We start from the raw sequence: 18,978 nt of genomic DNA, 5'->3' as shown, positions 1-18,978 counted from the left end.
AACATTCAAGTTCTTCACTCCAACCTTCACACACCATGTCTTCATGGAGCTCGCTTTGTGCACAGGAGCATTGTCATGCTGGAACAGATTTGGACTCTCAGTTCCAGTGAAGGGAAACTGTAAAGCTCCAGCATACAGAGACATTCTATACAACTGTGTGCTTCTGAATTCATGGCAACAGTTTGAGGAAGAACCACATATGGGTGTGATGTTCAGGTGTCCAAATACTTTTGGCCATACAGTGTTTTTTCTTTTATCAGAAATGCTCTGTGTCTCTTTTTCTGGTTTTCAATCTCATTCTTTTACCAATCCCTCTGGAACATCATACCAACACCTTCCTGTTTTCTTCTCTTTTTCTATTTGTGTTTATCTTTTTATTACTTATTTTATATCTGCTGTGTACACAGAGGCACTGCAGCTGGAGGTGCAGTGGTGCTCAGTTCCACGACTCTTCCTGTCCCTGATCATATACCTAGCTACCAGAGTTATGGCGGGGACGTCCATGAGTCCAGCGATGAGGCAGAAGCTGAGCTTGCTGAGGAACTGGAGAAAACTTCATGTCATTACTCATCTTACCACCCACGACCCATTCGTGTAAGAAGTCTCAAAATATTAATTCTAAATGTTATGGAAATTAATCAACTGTATAACATAGAACTGTGTCACGAGAGCACATATGTGACCCCCCCCCATTACAAAACCAGTCACATAGGTGAATGTTTCAAAATTAGATCATAGAATCAAGAAATTTGACTATCACTGAGATTTGGGCATTTGAAGTAGTCAGATGTTACTTTTTACGAAAAAGTCAGAAATGGAGAAATCCGCTTGTAAAAGTTTAGATTTCTTTACAGTATTTGCCGCTTGTATGCTCCATGTATTTTTTCCCCTGAGTCTACCAGAATTCTAAAGTTCCTTGAAAATGTTGTCTATAGCTCATGAAGAACAATAAAAGACCCCTTGCTTCAACCCCTCTGCTATGCCCACATCCATACCCATGACCACTCACACCTGTACAGTATCTGCGGTCACATCCATGTCCTCGTCCACATCCATCACCTCAACTCTGTCCTTCTCATCCTTTATCCACCTGCATACGCATCTCGACATCCTCTGGCCCATCTGGAGGCAGCACATCTGGTTTAGGGCACATTATGTCCTTGTAGGAATCAGGAACAAAGGCTCGGATGTGTTTGTAGAGATGCGGTTTCCAAGCTAACGGAAGTCCAGTTGAAGGAAGTATGACCAGACGACCACCTGGACCATTTCTTTGGGTTCAAAAAGGTGTTCCATCAGGCCTGATCCGGCATGTGCAGCTGGAAAAGAGAGGAGTTCATTGAGCTGTAGGAAACCAATGCAACAAAAGATACTTGACCAATTTCATTAAATTTAGTCAAGTCTGTCGTGCAGCTGCTGTAGGCACTCAGTGGATTCAAAATGAAGCAATCATGATGTTATTGAAGTCCAGACTTTCAGTTTTTGTTCAAGGGGTTTAACAAAAATATTGCATTAACCGTTTAGGAATTACAGCCACCTGTACACATTCTGTTTTTTTACCTCTATCCATCCGTCCGTCCATAACACCCTTTTTCTCAGCAACCACAAATCATAGCTACTTGGGACCAAACTTCAGCTTGGGGTTCTATACCGTGTATACCATTTTCAGGTCTGTTGCACATCGACTTCCTGTTTACCGACTGAATGTATTTATGAAACATAAGGTGGATTTACAAAATCTTTCGTAACACTTTTCTCAGCAACTACAAATCACAACTGCTTGATATTTGGTACTGAGCTTCAGCTTGGGGTTCTATACCGTGTGTACCATTTTCAGGTCTGTTGCACATCGACTTCCTGTTTACCGACTGAATGTATTTACGAAACATATAGGGTGGATTTTGACACACTTTCAAGAAGCAGAATGCTATTTCAAAATGACAGTTTACCAGGATGCTATTTGAAATCCCTGGGGAGAGACACTGCTTTTTACTTGTTTCAGGGTTAATTATTTGTTGAAGTCAACATTCATAATAAGCGTCCTATTCCTTTGATTGCTTGCCTTCTGATATAAGCGAGGGGGGGATACGTAAGTGAGCAGTAGCTCACAGCTGACCTTGTTGTTTCTTAGTGTTTTATAATAATAATAATAAAGTTCAATTTATATAGCGCCTTTCACAAACTTAAGGACGCTTTACACAGGAGTTACACACACAAAAAAAGGCCACACTAGGAAGAGTAGTGTGAGGTAAAGAGGAAAGTTTTCAAGTTAGCTTTGAAGGAAGAGAGAGTGGAACAGTCACGAAGCGATTGTGGTAATGAGTCCCAAAGTTTAGGAGCAGCAACACTGAATGATCTGCCACCCATAGATGACAGTTTAAAATGTGGGACAGTCAAAAGTCCACAGACAGAAGATCTGAGGGAGTGGGGGGACAGTACAAATGAATTAGCTCACAGAGATGGGAAGGGGCGAGACCATGATGAGCTTTATAGGTTAACAGCAAGATTTTGTATTTAATCCGAGAGATAACTGGCAACCAATGCAGTTGCTGTAAAACAGGAGTGATATGAGCAGTGCGCTTGGTGAGTGTGAGGACTCTAGCTGCTGAATTTTAGATGTACTGCAGGCGATTGAGCAATGTGGCAGGGAGACCATAAAAGAGAGAATTGCAATAGTCAAGATGAGAAAAGATAAATGCATTGACCAACATTTTGGCATCAGTTTCAAAGAGAAGAAGGCAGAGATGTGCAATATTGCGGAAGTGAAAGAAAGCATTCTTAGTAATGAGTTTAAAATGGGGTTCAAACGTAAGGGTGGAGTCAAAGAGAACTACAAGGTTTTTTATAACTTGGGAAGGACTAATCAACACACCATCAACATCAATAGTGAAATTGGAGAAGTTCAGAACCTGTCTTTTGGTATCTACTAATAGAACCTCCGTTTTGCTAGCATTAAGTTTAAGGCAGTTCTTCTGCAGCCATTGCTTAAGGTCAGTGATGCAAGTCCTTAGCAGCTGAACAGAGGCTATGGAAGGGGTGATAGTGATGTAGATTTGAATGTCATCAGCATAACAATGAAAGTTAAGAGCATGGTTGTGAATAATCTGGCCTAAAGGAGAAACATATAAAAAGAAGGGGACCAAGGACACAACCCTGAGGCACACCTTGAGCAATAGTAACAGCGGATGATTTATGAACACCAATAGAAATGAACTGTTGCCTGTTTGCTAGATATGACTGAAACCAGGCTAAAGCTAAGCCAGTAATACCAAAAGAAGATAGTGTGGAAATGAGTATCTCATGATGTACAGTGTCAAAGGCAGCTGTGAGGTCCAAGAGAACAAGGACATTGAGATGACCAGCATCAACTGAGAGCAGGAGATCGTTAACAACTCTTAAGAGAGCAGATTCAGTGCTATGCAGATTGCGAAAGCCTGACTGAAAGGGTTCAGTTTTGCGGTTTGAAAATTAAAATGTGCCAAAAATGACTGAACTGTGATACATTCGTAGTTACATTCAGAGTCAGTGGAGTGACTGGAGTCTGAAACAAGACTACAAAGGCAACACTACTTGGTTTTTTTATTTATTTTTTTTATTTTATCATTTCTAAACTGAGAGTTAACAGAATATTGACAATGATTTGCATCAGTTATAAAATAGAGGACAAAAAATGTGAATCGTGATTCGAATCGAATCGTGAAAAAGCTGAATCGTTACACCTCTACTGTTTTGAGGAGGTAAATATTCATTACTCATCACAGTTTGGTGGTTAATTTGTTGCCAAGAAAAGATGAACATGGAAGCATCTATGTTTTTTTGGCTCGAATGCCTGGAGGTCAAAAATGACGTCGTGTCCTCAATGTATTCTAAATTTTTTAAATTTTATTTAAATTGCAATCAAAGCACCAAAAAATATTCAAGGGCTGTATCTTTCCTGCTGTGCACATTACTAAAGAAGTGTACTGTAACCTATGAATAATGTTCGTTCCTCTTGTTTTGTCCTTCCTCCTGGTCAGTGGTGTGCATTCAGCAGCCGGTTGATGGGACAGGGCCACTACGTGTTTGACAGACACTGGGACAGGATGAGGCTTTCGCTGCACTGCATGGTGGAGAAGCATGTCAATGCTCAGATGTGGAGGTAAGAGCACACGTGTCTTTTTTGAAATTATTTCTTTCACCGTGCAAGTCTCCCTGTGTGCGCAGAGGTGTTGTGTATCAAACAAACACTGATCAGTTGTGCACTGATTGCGTGTGTAAACTGTCACAGTAATGGCAGACTTCGAAGTTCCTTTTGCAGGAAAGGCGTTTCGGCACATTTCCAGAAGCTTTGAGACTCAAACGTGATGGAGCGGCATTGGTGTGATGATGCTCTGTTCCTGTCGCAGCCTGATGATGTCACGTTTTGTGTGTTGTAGGAAAGTCCCTCTCGCGGCAGACAGTGTGCCTAGCATGTCTGAATCATCATCATCGTCTCTGTGCATGTCACTCCTCCCCAGCCCCACTCCACCACTCGACTCTGTTTCCACCGTGTCCTGCTCCACCCCTTTCTCCCAGAATGGCTCCAGAATCTTCTGCCTCCAGGAATCCAGACTGCAGCTAAACAAAGCAGCCAAGTCATTAAAGTCTTCTGCGGTAGATGTGTTGTTGAAAAAGCACAAGCCACCTCTTGTTGCTGAGAAAAGGAACGGGAGCGGCTACCATCTTTCAGGCCCTGCACACATCAGCAACGGCACAGCGGCCTTGAGCATACGGTCCAAACCAAACCAGCCAGGGGGAAGTCAGGGGCTGGGCAGCACGGACAGATACACCAGCATCGACTTAAACCTGCCCCAGGCGCCAAAGGGCAATAATCACGGGCCAGTTTTGTCCCAAAGCCTGCTGCCATGCGGATCCACAGAGGGACGCAAACGCAAAACCTTGGGCTCTGAGCGAGCTGGCAAAGTGACCAAAACGACGGCGCACAATGAAATCTTCCAGAAGAGCAGCACTGCTTTGCTGTCCTCGGCAGCTGAGGCGTCCCATAGCGCCCTCTCCAGACTGGTGAGCACTGAGACGTAGTGGTACGGTCACGATAATCATATTAGACCGACAGCACAGTTTTCACGCTTCATTCTGTTTGTGTGTCTGCTGTTCTACTGCAGTAAAAAAAAAAATCACAGTATGATCACATGGTAATGGATAAATAATTAATTCATCCATGTACCAGATCACAGGTGAATACATTTTCTAAAAATGCAGCAGACAGTATTTCTGGCTGGAATATAAACGACAGATGTATTAACGGACACATTTTAATATGCGGTCATGTGTCAGGGATGTCGGAAAATCTCAGGCGAATAACACACTGCTGTTGTTCAACAACAACAAAAAAAAATACATGAATTGATATGAAGTTTTGTGTTAGGAGTGATTTATATTTTCACACAGTGCACTTCACTATGAGTTTCTGACATTGTGATTTTCTTCATTGCCCCGGGCAATCGGGCAGTCCTAAATGTCGAGCCCCGATCAGACACCTTGCTAGTTTTGCTCATGGATCACATCGAGCTCAGCCTCTACATCAAGACGGGGCAGACCAAAGCTCAGAATGTTACTTTAATTGAGTAGATCTGATCATCAACATGGCACAGCGCCACCGGCGAGCCTCTTAATGTTCTAGCCAACTGTCTAACATGTGATCTAGAGGTAGTGAGGTCACGCTGGAAAACAGCTCCAGTGGATCACGTCAAACACGTCGTTACTGAAAATTAATAACATTTATTTATCCATGAACAGGACTGCTGGTTACGCACTTGCGTTGTAGTGAAATCTGGAATATTGTGCTGTACAGTTATCTCATCTCATCTCATCTCATCTCATCTCATTATCTATAGCCGCTTTATCCTGTCCTACAGGGTCGCAGGCAAGCTGGAGCCTATCCCAGCTGACTACGGGCGAAAGGCGGGGTACACCCTGGACAAGTCGCCAGGTCATCACAGGGCTGACACATAGGCACAGACAACCATTCACATTCACACCTACGGTCAATTTAGAGTAGGGGTGTCCAAACTGATCCATAAAGGGCCGTGTGGCTGCAGGTTTTCATTCCAGCCATGCAGCAGCACACCTGACTTGGCTCATTCAATCAACTGAACTGTCTTCACATAGTCAAATACTTGCAGCCACACCCACCCTTGATTAAAGGGTGGATGTGTCAGTTGATTGAATAAGCCAAATCAGGGTGCTGCTTCATGGCTGGAATGAAAACCTGCAGCCACACGGCCCTTTATGGATCAGTTTGGACACCCCTGATTTAGAGTCACCAGTTAACCTAACCTGCATGTCTTTGGACTGTGGGGGAAACCGGAGCACCCGGAGGAAACCCACGGGGAGAACATGCAAACTCCACACAGAAAGGCCCTCGCCGGCCACGGGGCTCGAACCCAGACCTTCTTGCTGTGAGGCGACAGCGCTAACCACTACACCACCGTGCCGTTTAGTTCCCTCTGAAATTTTCTCATTGTGAGATACGTTTATTTCTGTAATATCTAAAAATATCAGGCCATTCTGTGGCTGGGAAGTTATTTAATTTGAGGAGATTAAAGCAAATAATGTGCATGAAATCGCGCAGTCAAGTAGACAGAGGAAGTGCGTATGCGCAGGTTCCATCATTCTGTCACTAAACGAACAGCTGATCACACCGAGGTGCTCGCTGAGCGCCAATATTTATTAGTTTGGTCCTGCGTTTCCTTTCCTTCGTATATAACATAACGTCTTTTCTTCTCGCTTTCCGTTACTATAGTCAGTCTTTCACGCTTCATTCGCACACTCACGTCCTCCATTTTTCTCTCCCGTTTCAAATTTGCATCCCACAATGCCTTGCACAAACTGGGAAAGCCCACCACGTGATCTGATGCATGACGTAGTACAACCCCAATTCCAAAAAAGTTGGGACAAAGTACAAATTGTAAATAAAAACGGAATGCAATGATGTGGAAGTTTCAAAATTCCATATTTTATTCAGAATAGAACATAGATGACATATCAAATGTTTAAACTGAGAAAATGTATCATTTAAAGAGAAAAAATAGGTGATTTTAAATTTCATGACACCACATCTCAAAAAAGTTGGGACAAGGCCATGTTTACCACTGTGAGACATCCCCTTTTCTCTTTACAACAGTCTGTAAACGTCTGGGGACTGAGGAGACAAGCTCAAGTTTAGGGATAGGAATGTTAACCCATTCTTGTCTAATGTAGGATTCTAGTTGCTCAACTGTCTTAGGTCTTTTTTGTCATATCTTCCGTTTTATGATGCACCAAATGTTTTCTATGGGTGAAAGATCTGGACTGCAGGCTGGCCAGTTCAGTACCCGGACCCTTCTTCTACGCAGCCATGATGCTGTAATTGATGCAGTATGTGGTTTGGCATTGTCATGTTGGAAAATGCAAGGTCTTCCCTGAAAGAGACGTCGTCTGGATGGGAGCATATGTTGCTCTAGAACCTGGATATACCTTTCAGTATTGATGGTGTCTTTCCAGATGTGTAAGCTGCCCATGCCACACGCACTAATGCAACCCCATACCATCAGAGATGCAGGCTTCTGAACTGAGCGCTGATAACAACTTGGGTCGTCCTTCTCCTCTTTAGTCCGAATGACACAGCGTCCCTGATTTCCATAAAGAACTTCAAATTTTGATTCGTCTGACCACAGAACAGTTTTCCACTTTGCCACAGTCCATTTTAAATGAGCCTTGGCCCAGAGAAGACGTCTGCGCTTCTGGATCATGTTTAGATATGGCTTCTTCTTTGAACTATAGAGTTTTAGCTGGCAACGGCGGATGGCACGGTGAATTGTGTTCACAGATAATGTTCTCTGGAAATATTCCTGAGCCCATTTTGTGATTTCCAATACAGAAGCATGCCTGTATGTGATTCAGTGCTGTCTAAGGGCCCGAAGATCACGGGCACCCAGTATGGTTTTCCGGCCTTGACCCTTACGCACAGAGATTCTTCCAGATTCTCTGAATCTTTTGATGATATTATGCACTGTAGATGATATGTTCAAACTCTTTGCAATTTTACACTGTCGAACTCCTTTCTGATATTGCTCCACTATTTGTCGGCGCAGAATTAGGGGGATTGGTGATCCTCTTCCCAGCTTTACTTCTGAGAGCCGCTGCCACTCCAAGATGCTCTTTTTATACCCAGTCATGTTAATGACCAGTTGACCTAATGAGTTGCAATTTGGTCCTCCAGCTGTTCCTTTTTTGTACCTTTAACTTTTCCAGCCTCTTATTGCCCCTGTCCCAACTTTTTTGAGATGTGTAGCTGTCATGAAATTTCAAATGAGCCAATATTTGGCATGAAATTTAAAAATGTCTCACTTTCGACATTTGATATGTTGTCTATGTTCTATTGTGAATACAATATCAGTTTTTGAGATTTGTAAATTATTGCATTCCGTTTTTATTTACAATTTGCACTTTGTCCCAACTTTTTTGGAATCGGGGTTGTATCTTGAATTGGGTCATGGTGAAGCAGGAAAAAATAGCAGAGAATTTAGGGCCACATGGAAATAAATTCATTAATTGCTGTTTTTATAAATAAATAAATAAATAAATAGATTGGAAGTCTGTGATTCGAATTTAATATCTTTTGGTCCACTAAACAAAAATAATTGGGTGTTAGGCAAAATTCTTTTTTATTACCTGAACTTGAAAAATCTGAAAGGCAGTCTACCTTTAAGAGTATTGAGTCTGGAGTTGGTTGTTATGAGGCATATTGAGATGAAGCTAATGCTGCTAAGTATTCCCTGGAAAGCGTGATGAAAAGGAAAGCAAGTTGCTAACCTGACATTTTTTCCCCCCCATGACATTAAAAAAGTGACTAATTTAGAGAGTGCGTTTGTTAAAGTTCCCCATTTTATAATCCACAGAATTCCCTGCATGATTTGACCACAACAGTGAAGTGATGTACCTTCAGCAGGACCTCAGGATGCTTTTTGAGAAACGTTACATCAAGTGCATCGATAATGCTTTAGACTCCACCTGTATTTCCTCTGTACTGTCACAGTCCATTAAAGCAGTAATAAGTAATCTGAATGACATGGACTTTAACTTGCAGTCTACAGCTAATGAAATATCGAGCCAGAAGGACAGGCTGTCTGATTTCCAGAGTGTGTCTGCAGTGGATATAAAAAGTCTGTTCAACTACAGGTTTTCTGTGTGATTTATAAAAAAAATTAAATATGTTTTCAAGAAAATAGAAAAACTTTACATTCACCTGGTTTTACAAGTTTGCACACCCTTTTATAATGGGGCATGGTGACTGTGCTCAGAATGAACTGATCACATTCAAACTTGTGTTCAGAAGGAATTATCACACACCTGGCATCAGTGAGACTGTGAGTTGGCGTAATGGTTAGCGTGTCTGCCTCTCAATCGGGAGATCGCAAGTTCTACTCACGGTCGGGTCATACTAAAGACCATCATAAAAATGGTAACTACTGCCGTCTGGCAAGGCATGCTGCAATACAGATGCGAGTAGGGAAGTCAAACTCTTGCGGTTACCAGAGGACTAGCCCCCTAGCTGTATAGGCGAGAGGCCGAGGACTATCGAAACGCAGATCAGCACTGCACCCATACGCCTTAAAGACCTGGTTAGTACTGGGACAGGAGACTGCCTGGGAAGACCAGATTTTGGCGTGAGAGGGACTTTGACTTTTGACATCAGTGAAGTGATTCTGATTAACCCCAAGTAAAAATCTACTGTTTCTGTCGGATTTTCTTGAAATCTCGGTTTCTGTCTGCCGAGGCCATGTTTCACAAAGAGTTTACAAGCCTGTACAGGGTCTCATTGTTGAAAGGTATCGATCTGTAGAGAGGGACAAGAGAGTCTCTGCCTAAATGTTTCCAAAATATATAATATGCAGTCACCAAACCATGTGGTGCAATCACCCCAAGTCATGTGGTAAAATGTGTTAGGGTCTGATCAGACCAGAGTAGATCATTTTGAGGAAGTCATGGCCTAAAGGTTAGAGAAGCAACTTTGGGACCAAAAGGTCACTGGTTTGATTCCCTGGACCAGCAGAAATGGCAGAAGTGCCCTTGAGTCAGGCCCCTAACCCCCAACTGTGGGTATGTCTTGTACGTCACTCTGGATAAGTCAAGTCAAAGTGCCTCTCATGCCAGAATCTGGTCTTCCCAGGCAGTCTCCTGTCCCAGTACTAACCAGCTCTTTAAGGCGTATGGGTGCGGCGCCAATCTCCGTTTCGATAGCCCACGGCCTCTCACCTATACAGGTAGGGTTACAGTGAGGGGGCTAGTCCTCTGGTAACCACGAGAGTTTGACTTCCCCACTTCACATCTGTATCGCAGCATGCCTTGCCAGACGGCAGTAGGTACCATTTTCATGATGGTCTTTGGTACGACCCAACCCTGAGTAGAACTCGATCTCCTGATCGAGAGGCGGCCATGCTAACCACTAGGCCGACTCACGGTCGCTCTGGATAAGAGCATCTGTTAAATGTAAAATTCAGTTCCCAAAGGAAGACAGCTTATCACCCGATAAACACCATACTCATGGTGAAGCATGGTGGTGGCAGCATCATACTATGGAACTGTTTCTCTTCAGCTCACACTGAGGCTCTAGTAGAATGATTCATGTATCACTCTATATTTTGGCACAAAACCTTCAGGTCTCTGTTATACAGCTGAGGATGGGGGGGGGGGAGAATCACCTTCCAGCACGATAATGATCCAAAAGCACAAATCCTAGTCAAAGGAATGGCTTCAGATTATGATGATGAAGAACATAATGGAGAAGGCTCAGTTTGATCCTGGATCGAAAACCTGTGGAATGACTTGTAGAGGTCTGTTCACAGGAGATTGCTACAAGAGTTTTGGAAGGGAGAGTGGAATAAAACAAGTTAGTTGACTCTTAAGGCCTCTGCATGCTCTTGCGACAAGGCTTTCTCAGATAGCTTTTTGCAGACAGTTGTAATTTATCGTTGAGCGGGGAGTAATAGGCGTGCGCGATGTTATTCACCGACACAACGCAAGGGGGCGCGAAGTCGCGAAATCGCTAGGAGTAGTTGGTGGGTGTGGTTAGTGGAGTGTTTATCCTCTGGTTACTTATAATGACTAGAACTGGAGTTGTATAGATGTACGCATAGACATCCTATGTCTATGGATGTACGTACTTCCTCGATCAACCGCTCTTCGTGCTGCTCCATCTTCGCTCGTGTTTTTAAAAATGGCGGTCGTGAAAACAAACCAAACCGGGAAAGTAGGGAAGCAGAAGTGCGTGTACAGCGGATGTAGAGTGTACCAATCAGAGCCCTCTTGTCTGCGATGCTGTCTGCGAGGCTTCTGCGGTGGTCACAATTTTTGGGAGGTGCGCGCAGAGCGTCTGCGAAGGTGGGGGGGCTACGCAGACGCTATCTGCGACGCCATCTGCGAGGACTGGGTTGTCAGCATAAATTGGCCTTTATCCTAAAAGACTGAGCACTGTATTACATGACATTCGTGAAGGGGTGTGTCAATTTATGCAAACAAACAGGTTGTTGTAAGTTTCTTTCTTTTCTCTAAAATTTTTATGTTTAATTTTCACTTGAATTTTGCTGGCACTTTTATCACCATCGCGTCTCGCTTTAGTTTTTAACATCCTGAGGTCCTGCGCTTGTAACAGCGGTATGTAAAGCTGTTTTTATTTCCACTGCATGTGGACACTCCAATTATTCCATGTGTGTTTGCAGTCCAAGGTGCATCAGTGACACTGGCTGAGGTGGAACATGGAAAGCAGCTTTGCAGCAGTGACCTTTAACCCTCCTCTTTTACACACGGTGGTGACCTTTGGCCTGCCTCGGCCTGCCTGCAGCGTGGCGACCCTACATGGCACTGTGTGTGAGGGTGTGTGCCCGCGCCCCCTGACTGTTTGCTGACGAACCCGGGCGTGGCCCATCTGGTTTGTTTCAGTCCTGCACTTTGTCATTGGTCAAACAAACTGCCATTTCATTCTGCCACAGAGCCGCGAAGAACCAGCGTGACGTTTTGGACATCCTACATCTCCAGCGCGTTTTTATTTCCAGGAGTGTGTCGGTGTGGAAGAGCAGAACAGTAAAGACCAGCTGCTCGGAGTGCTGTGAGAGCGAGGCAGGCTCTTCAGTGGATCTAAAGTGCTCTTAGCATCCTGGCATGTCCTGACTGTCTGACAGGCTGCAGAGGAGAAACAAACAGACAAAAGAAATAAAGCGTTTCACCAAGGGAATATTTTATAGATGCTTTTTGGCAAGCTGTATTTTTCTAAAGAGGGCGAATTCAGGTTTTTGACTATTTTGCAGTTTTTCTGTCACAAGTGTTACTGAAGAACACAATGTTCAGGACTCGGAAAGCGAACTAGCATAGTGTTAAATTTTGTATAATAATTTATCCCACATATTAATTTTCCTAACTGACCTGGCTTATGGCATTGCTCAAAGATATATTTCTATGTCATTATAAAAGTTTAAGTATTATTCTAATAGACACATTATTGTTGGGAATATGAGTGCATATCTATTTTTTTTTTAATATTTATTATTAGTGTCTTTCAGAGCTTAGGAATCTAGAAGCTTCTGTCTTCCCAGATCTTGAGAATAAGATTTTTTTTGTTTGTTTGTTTGTTTCCTCTTCTTTCTCATGGCTGATCTGAGCGCTTGCGTGATTTTAAGAGACACTCAACCGCAAGCAGTGAGAAGAATCACAGTTTCTGAAGCCGAGTCAGTTTTCCGTAACATTTTCAGCGAATTCTGACTGAGCAATTAAAGGAGAACTGAAGTCATTTTTAAACTTGCTTTATTTCTTAATTAATGTGTTATTCAATTACAGTACATTTTCGGTTTTAGTAACCTTATATCGTGACTCGTATTGGCAACTAATTGCAATTAAATATTATACTTATCGGCCTATTTGGTTTTTAGCCATGTTGAATGTAGTTCGTTTGGTTCACAGCAGGCGTCGCTTATCCACGCGATCTTCACGAGACTTGTGCAAGACTTTGAAATGTGAAGTGTCAGCGCCACCATTTTGAAAACTGTTTTCCAAACCAAATATTGCACAAAAACGAGTTTAAATAACAATTACTGTCTACTTTTTTCAAACTTTCCTGATTGCTATCAAAACAAACAAAACTTCCGGCTTGATTGCATCAGCATTCGAAAGAGGGCACATGCGTCTTTTGACAACGTTGGCAGATGTTGGTCACTTTGATTTCCGCTGGACGTTTTACTTCCATCCTACGATGTCTCGCACAGGTCTCAACGAATCTCGTTTACGGCCATTGCTTTGACATATGGACTGATGCATCACATAGCATATTTCAAACACTCATAACTTGCTATAGCAGTGACAAAATAAATAGCTATCAAAAATGCATTCCTATATTTAATAAAATGAGAGAATTTTGATGATAAAAATATTTGCCTTCAGTTCCCCTTTAAAAGTTATGCTCAGTGGGATTTTGGTCCGTGTTGCTTTTCAGAATGTCGATGAACACCATCTCGTTTTATTTTTCAATTTATAAAAGAATTTCACCATGAAAGATCTGATTATTATTATTATTATTATTATTATTATTATTATTATGTTCTGGACCTGTAGTGGTTGTCATGTTCAGGATTGAAGACTCGACATCACTGTAAACCTGTCCTGACTGTTCCAGCTGTGTTTTTTCTCCACTGAGTCACACAGATCTTCTTTATAACCTTCGTGCTCTTGTGAAGACACAACTTTACAGCATTTGTAAGCTTTCCCCATTTTTGCACTTTTGTCTCTGAACAGGAATTTAATATGTTTCTATTTATAAAGTTAAAATGAGGCATATCATGAGGAATAAGCAAAGATTTCTGTACAGTTTTGTCAATACTGTGTAAGGACAGGAGTGTGTGAGCCGTGTGTCATGCTGGTGAAGAACGCTCCCTGGATTCCGGTCATTATTACCGCATTGCCTTGCCTCTGGTCAGCTGCCAGAGATAAAAACCCTCCAACCCCGACCAGCTCTTTCTCTTCCAGGTGATCGTGTACAGTGTACTCAGGAGATGGTTTGGTCATGCGCATGAGAGTCCTGTAGAGCTTCTTTCAGTCTTGGATGAAAGAACCGAGAACAAAAAACACCTGGAATTCGGTTTGTTATTTCGTGCCCCGTCTTTATCAGGTCAATGCAATGATCAGTGCAGTCACTGCTCCAAGAACATGAGAACATTAGATCATGACATACAGTCATGTGAAAAAGAAAGTACACCTTCTTCCAGTTATATGGTTTTACCCATCAAGACACAACAAAAAATCATCTGATCCTTACCAGGTCCTAAAATTATGCAAATCTCACCTCAGGTGTAAAGCAACACACAACAGATTCCACCGTGTCATTATTTATTTAACAAAAATTAAGTGAAAATGCAGAATGCTTGTGTGAAAAAGTAAGTACACCCCATGATTCAATAGCTTGTAGAACCACCTTTTGCAGCAATAATTTGAAGCAGTCGTTTTCTGTATCATTTTATCAGTCTCTCACATCCTTGTTGAGGAATTCTGGCCCACTCTTCTTTACAAGATCAAAAGTTAAAGTCCTTTCCCACGCCATGTGGCACATAGGGTGGCGTCGATCTCCGTAGCTCTCTGCCTCTCGCATAGCTAGGGTTACAGTGGTGGGCGAGTCCTCTGGTAACCACGAGAGATTGACTCCCCAGTCACATCTGTATTGCAGTGTGCCTTGCCAATCGGCAGTAGGTACCATTTTTATGATGGTCTTTGGTATGATCCGACCGTGAGTACCGTAGAACTCGCGATCTCCTGATCGAGAGGCGGACACGCTAACCACTAGGCCAACTCGCGGTTTACAACCTTGCTTCAGTTAATTCATGTTGGAGGACATTTGTTTATGCACAGTTCTCTTAAGGTCCTGCCACAGCATTTCAGTTGGGTTGAGGTCTGGACTTTGACTTGGCCATTCCAATACCTTGATTCTTTTCTTTTTCAGCCATTCTGCTGTAGATTTGCTGATGTGCTTGGGATCATTGTCCTGTTGCATGACCCAATTGCAGCCAAGCTTTAGCTGCTGGACAGATGGCCTCACGTTTGCCTCTGCAATACTTTGGTATACAGAGGAGTTTGTGGTTGACTCAATGACTGCAAGTTGCCCAGGCCCTGTGGCTGCAAAACAAGCCCAAATCATCACCCCTCTGACATGCTGTGTTTGGTTTTCGCCAAACATAGCGCTGTGCATTATGGCCAAACATTTCCACTTTGGTGTCATCTGTCTAAAGGACATTGTTCCAGAAGGCTTGTGGCTTGTTCAGATGCATTTTTGCAAACCTAAGCTGTGCTGCCATGTTCTTTTTAGATAGAAGAGGCTTTCTTCTGGCAACCCTTCCAAACAAGCCATTCTTGCATAGTCTTTTTCTAATTGTATGTCATGAACTTTACCATGCTAACTGTAGCCTGTAGAGTCCTAGATGTAGTTATTGGGTTTTTTGCAATTTCTCTGAGCATTGCACGGTCTGAACTTGGAGTAAATTTTTTGGGATGTCCACTCCTGGGAAGGTTGGCAACTGTCTTGAATGTTTTCCACGTCTGAATAATCTTTCTCACAGTAGAATGATGAATTTCAGATTGTTTGGAAATGGCCTTATAACCCTTCCCAGACTGATGTGCAGCAACAATTGCTTCTCTAAGATCATTGCTGAGGTCTTTCCTCCTTGTCATTGTGTTAACATGCACCTGAGTGCTCCAGACCAGCAAACTGCCAAAACTTCTGCTTTTTAAGAGGTGGCCACACTTGCTGATGATCAATTAATCAAATTCATTTGATCAGCAACACCTGGCTGCTAATTGCCTTCATAATTTCTATGGAAGCAGTAAGGGTGTACTTAATTTTTCACACACTGCTACTGCATTTTTGGCTTACTTTGTGTTAAATGAATAGTGACAGGGTGAATATGTCATGTGTTACTGGTCATCTGAGGTTGTATTTGCCTAATTTTAAGACCTGGAAATGACCAGATGATATTTTTTATTACGTCCTGACACTTAAAACTTAAAGAGGGTGTACTTTCTTTTTCACATGACTGTATAAATCAGAAGTGATATGATCTGATGACTCATATTGCACTGTCTTCACTTGACTCAATCCAGCTCAAAAACACGATGGGGGTTTGAGCATGGTGACGTTTACACCTGTGGGAGGACCAGATAGAGGTTTGTTCAAGTTCTCTTCTTTTAATACAATACCAGAAACAGATTCATCAAGAACATTCCATGACCTGCTGGGATGAACAAACATTTCCAGCATGCAGTTTGTTCCCACCTGCTGGAAAGTCATGATCTTTATCTTCTCACATCACCCTCATGTCGTTTACGCCAACCTTTGCAGCACCCTCTGAGATGTGCACCACCATGTCAGCTGAATGTTCCACCTCTCAGACACCCCACCAAGCAGTGACCGCAGTGGTCTTTGCGCACACACACACCCTCAAGGACGGGGACTTCATGCTTTTCTTTCCCTCAGTGATTTTGACAGAATTTATTCTCAGGATTAAATTATGAAGGAAAACCAATCAGGCATGTGGGCATGTGTCACATCAACAGGCCAGAAAATACAGATGAATCCAAACACCTGCTGATTTTCAACGAGATGCTCAACACCACCTGGTACCAAATTCTGATTTATAGATTTTCATGGTTTAAACGACAATATACTGAAACGTGTTCATTGATTCCCAAATGCCTCCTAACCCAAAGCTGATGAAGGCCATGTGGTTAAACAAGACTCAGTCTGATCACTTCATCTACAGTGGTGCTTGAAAGTTTGTGAATCCTTTAGAATTTTCTATATTTCTGCATAAATATGACCTAAAACAGCATCAGATTTTCACACAAGTCCTAAAAGCAAAAATATTGTACTTGGTCATTTATTTATTGAAGAAAATGGTCCAATATTACATATCTGTGAGTGGCAAAATGTATGTGAACCTTTGCTTTCATATCTGGCGTGACCCCCTTGTGCAGCAATAACTGCAACTAAACGTTTCCGGTAACTGTTGATCAGTCCTGCACACTGGCTTGGAGGAATTTTAGCCCGTTCCTCCGTACAGAACAGCTTCAACTCTGGGATGTTGGTGGGTTGAACTGCTCGCTTCAGGTCCTTCCACAACATTTCCATTGGATTAAGGTCAGGACTTTGACTTGGCCATTCCAAAACATTAACTTTATTCTTCTTTAACCATTCTTTGGTTGAACAACTTTGTGTGCTTAGGGTCGTTGTCTTGCTGCATGACCAACCTTCTCTTGAGATTCAGTTCATGGACAGATGTCCTGACATTTTCCTTTAGAATTCGCTGGTATAATTCAGAATTCATTGTTCCATCAATGATGGCAAGCCATCCTGACCCAGATGCAGCAAAACAGGCCCAAACCATGATACTCCCACCACCATATTTCACAGATGGGATAAGGTTCTTATGCTGGAATGCAGTGTTTTCCTTTCTCCAAACATAACGCTTCCCATTTAAACCAAAAAGTTCTATTTTGGTCTCATCTGTCCACAAAACATTTTTCCAATAGCCTTCTGGCTTTTCCACGTGATCTTTAGCAAACTGCAGACAAGCAGCAATGCTCTTTTTGGAGAGAGGTGGCTTTCTCCTTGCAACCCTACCATGCACACCATTGTTGTTCAGTGTTCTCCTGATGGTGGACTCATGAACATTAACATTAGCCAATGTGAGAGAGGCCTTCAGTTGCTTAGAAGTTACCCTGGGGTCCTTTGTGACCTTGCCGATTATTACATGCCTTGATCTTGGAGTGATCTTTGTTGGTCGACCACTCCTGGGGAGGGTAACAGTGGTCTTGAATTTCCTCCATTTGTACACAGTCTGTCTGACTGTGGATTGGTGGAGCCCAGACTCTTTAGAGATGGTTTTGTAACCTTTTCCTGCCTGATGAGCATCAGCAACGCTTTTTCTGAGGTCCTCAGAAATCTCCTTTGTTTGTGCCATGATACACTTCCACAAACATGTGTAGTGAAGATCAGACTTTGATAGATCCCTGTTCTTTAAATAAAACAGGGTGCCCACTCACACCTGATTGTCATCCCATTGACTGAAAACACCTGACTTTAATTTCACCTTCAAATTAACTGCTAATCCTAGAGGTTCACATACTTTTGCCACTCACAGATATGTAATATTGGATCATTTTCCTCAGTAAATAAATGACCAAGTATAATATTTTAATCTCATTTGTTTAACTGGGTTCTGTTTATCTACTTTTAGGACTTGTGTTAAAATCTGATAATGTTTTAGGTCATATTTATGCAGAAATATAGAAAATTCTAAAGGGTTCACAAACTTTCAAGCACCACTGTAAAATTAAGGTGATCTCCACACTGTGGTGCTGTTGGGATGCCGGGCCTTGACCTGTTGCTCACAGCTACTGAGAAGTGCATCTGCTCTTACACGTGTGTAAATGACTACTTGCGTTTTACTTTGCTTTTACAGATACTTGCTTCTATTTGTGAATATCAACAGCAAGAAAAGACAAGGTGTTTTTTTTTTTAAATAAAAAAGAAACTACAATTTGATACCTAAGCCAGAGTGTTCAGTGTGACCTTTGACCTTTCTCGCCCTTTTGACCTGTGCATTCTCAACGATGAGATAGATGTGTATTTTCAGGTTTGACAATGTTTTGCATTTCAAGTGTTACATAAATAATTTTTCTCTACTTTTTGAGTCACTTGTCTTTTCTTGATCCAGTGTTGTGATTGCTTTGTCAAAGATCTTCAGAAAACCCTTAACCTTTTACTCAGAATGGGAAATTCCCAGCAGCCTCCTCACTGAAGTCACCGCAAGCCAGGTACATGCAGTTTCCAGAGAAACAGGATGCGTGTGTGTGGTTGCAGAGTGGTGCTGTAGATCACATTTCATCTTGAGCTAGAGTTACAGTCTGATGTGAACATGTTCCTTGTTA

General features: G+C 42.4%; 1 protein-coding gene across 5 annotated transcripts in view; it reads left to right on the top strand.

Moving 5' to 3' along the window:
- Window positions 1-18,732, top strand: part of atxn7l1 (ataxin 7-like 1) — a 69,449-nt gene extending 50,717 nt beyond the window's left edge. For 3 of the 5 annotated variants that reach the window (XM_060903835.1, XM_060903836.1, XM_060903839.1), the window contains 4 exons: window positions 408-594; window positions 4,014-4,135; window positions 4,413-5,037; window positions 8,916-9,190. In XM_060903835.1, the coding sequence (XP_060759818.1) occupies window positions 408-594; window positions 4,014-4,135; window positions 4,413-5,037; window positions 8,916-8,951 (970 nt within the window). In that variant the 3' untranslated portion in view covers window positions 8,952-9,190. Of the gene's footprint in view, window positions 1-407; window positions 595-4,013; window positions 4,136-4,412; window positions 5,058-8,915; window positions 9,191-11,735 lie in introns of those variants that run through there. The other 2 variants (XM_060903837.1, XM_060903838.1) reach the window with 2 other exon arrangements.
- Window positions 18,733-18,978: the final 246 nt, after the last annotated feature.

This window comes from Neoarius graeffei, chromosome 21 (genome assembly GCF_027579695.1).
Source record: "Neoarius graeffei isolate fNeoGra1 chromosome 21, fNeoGra1.pri, whole genome shotgun sequence".
NCBI classification, from domain to species: domain Eukaryota; kingdom Metazoa; phylum Chordata; class Actinopteri; order Siluriformes; family Ariidae; genus Neoarius; species Neoarius graeffei.
This window is presented reverse-complemented; position numbering and strand designations above follow the sequence as displayed.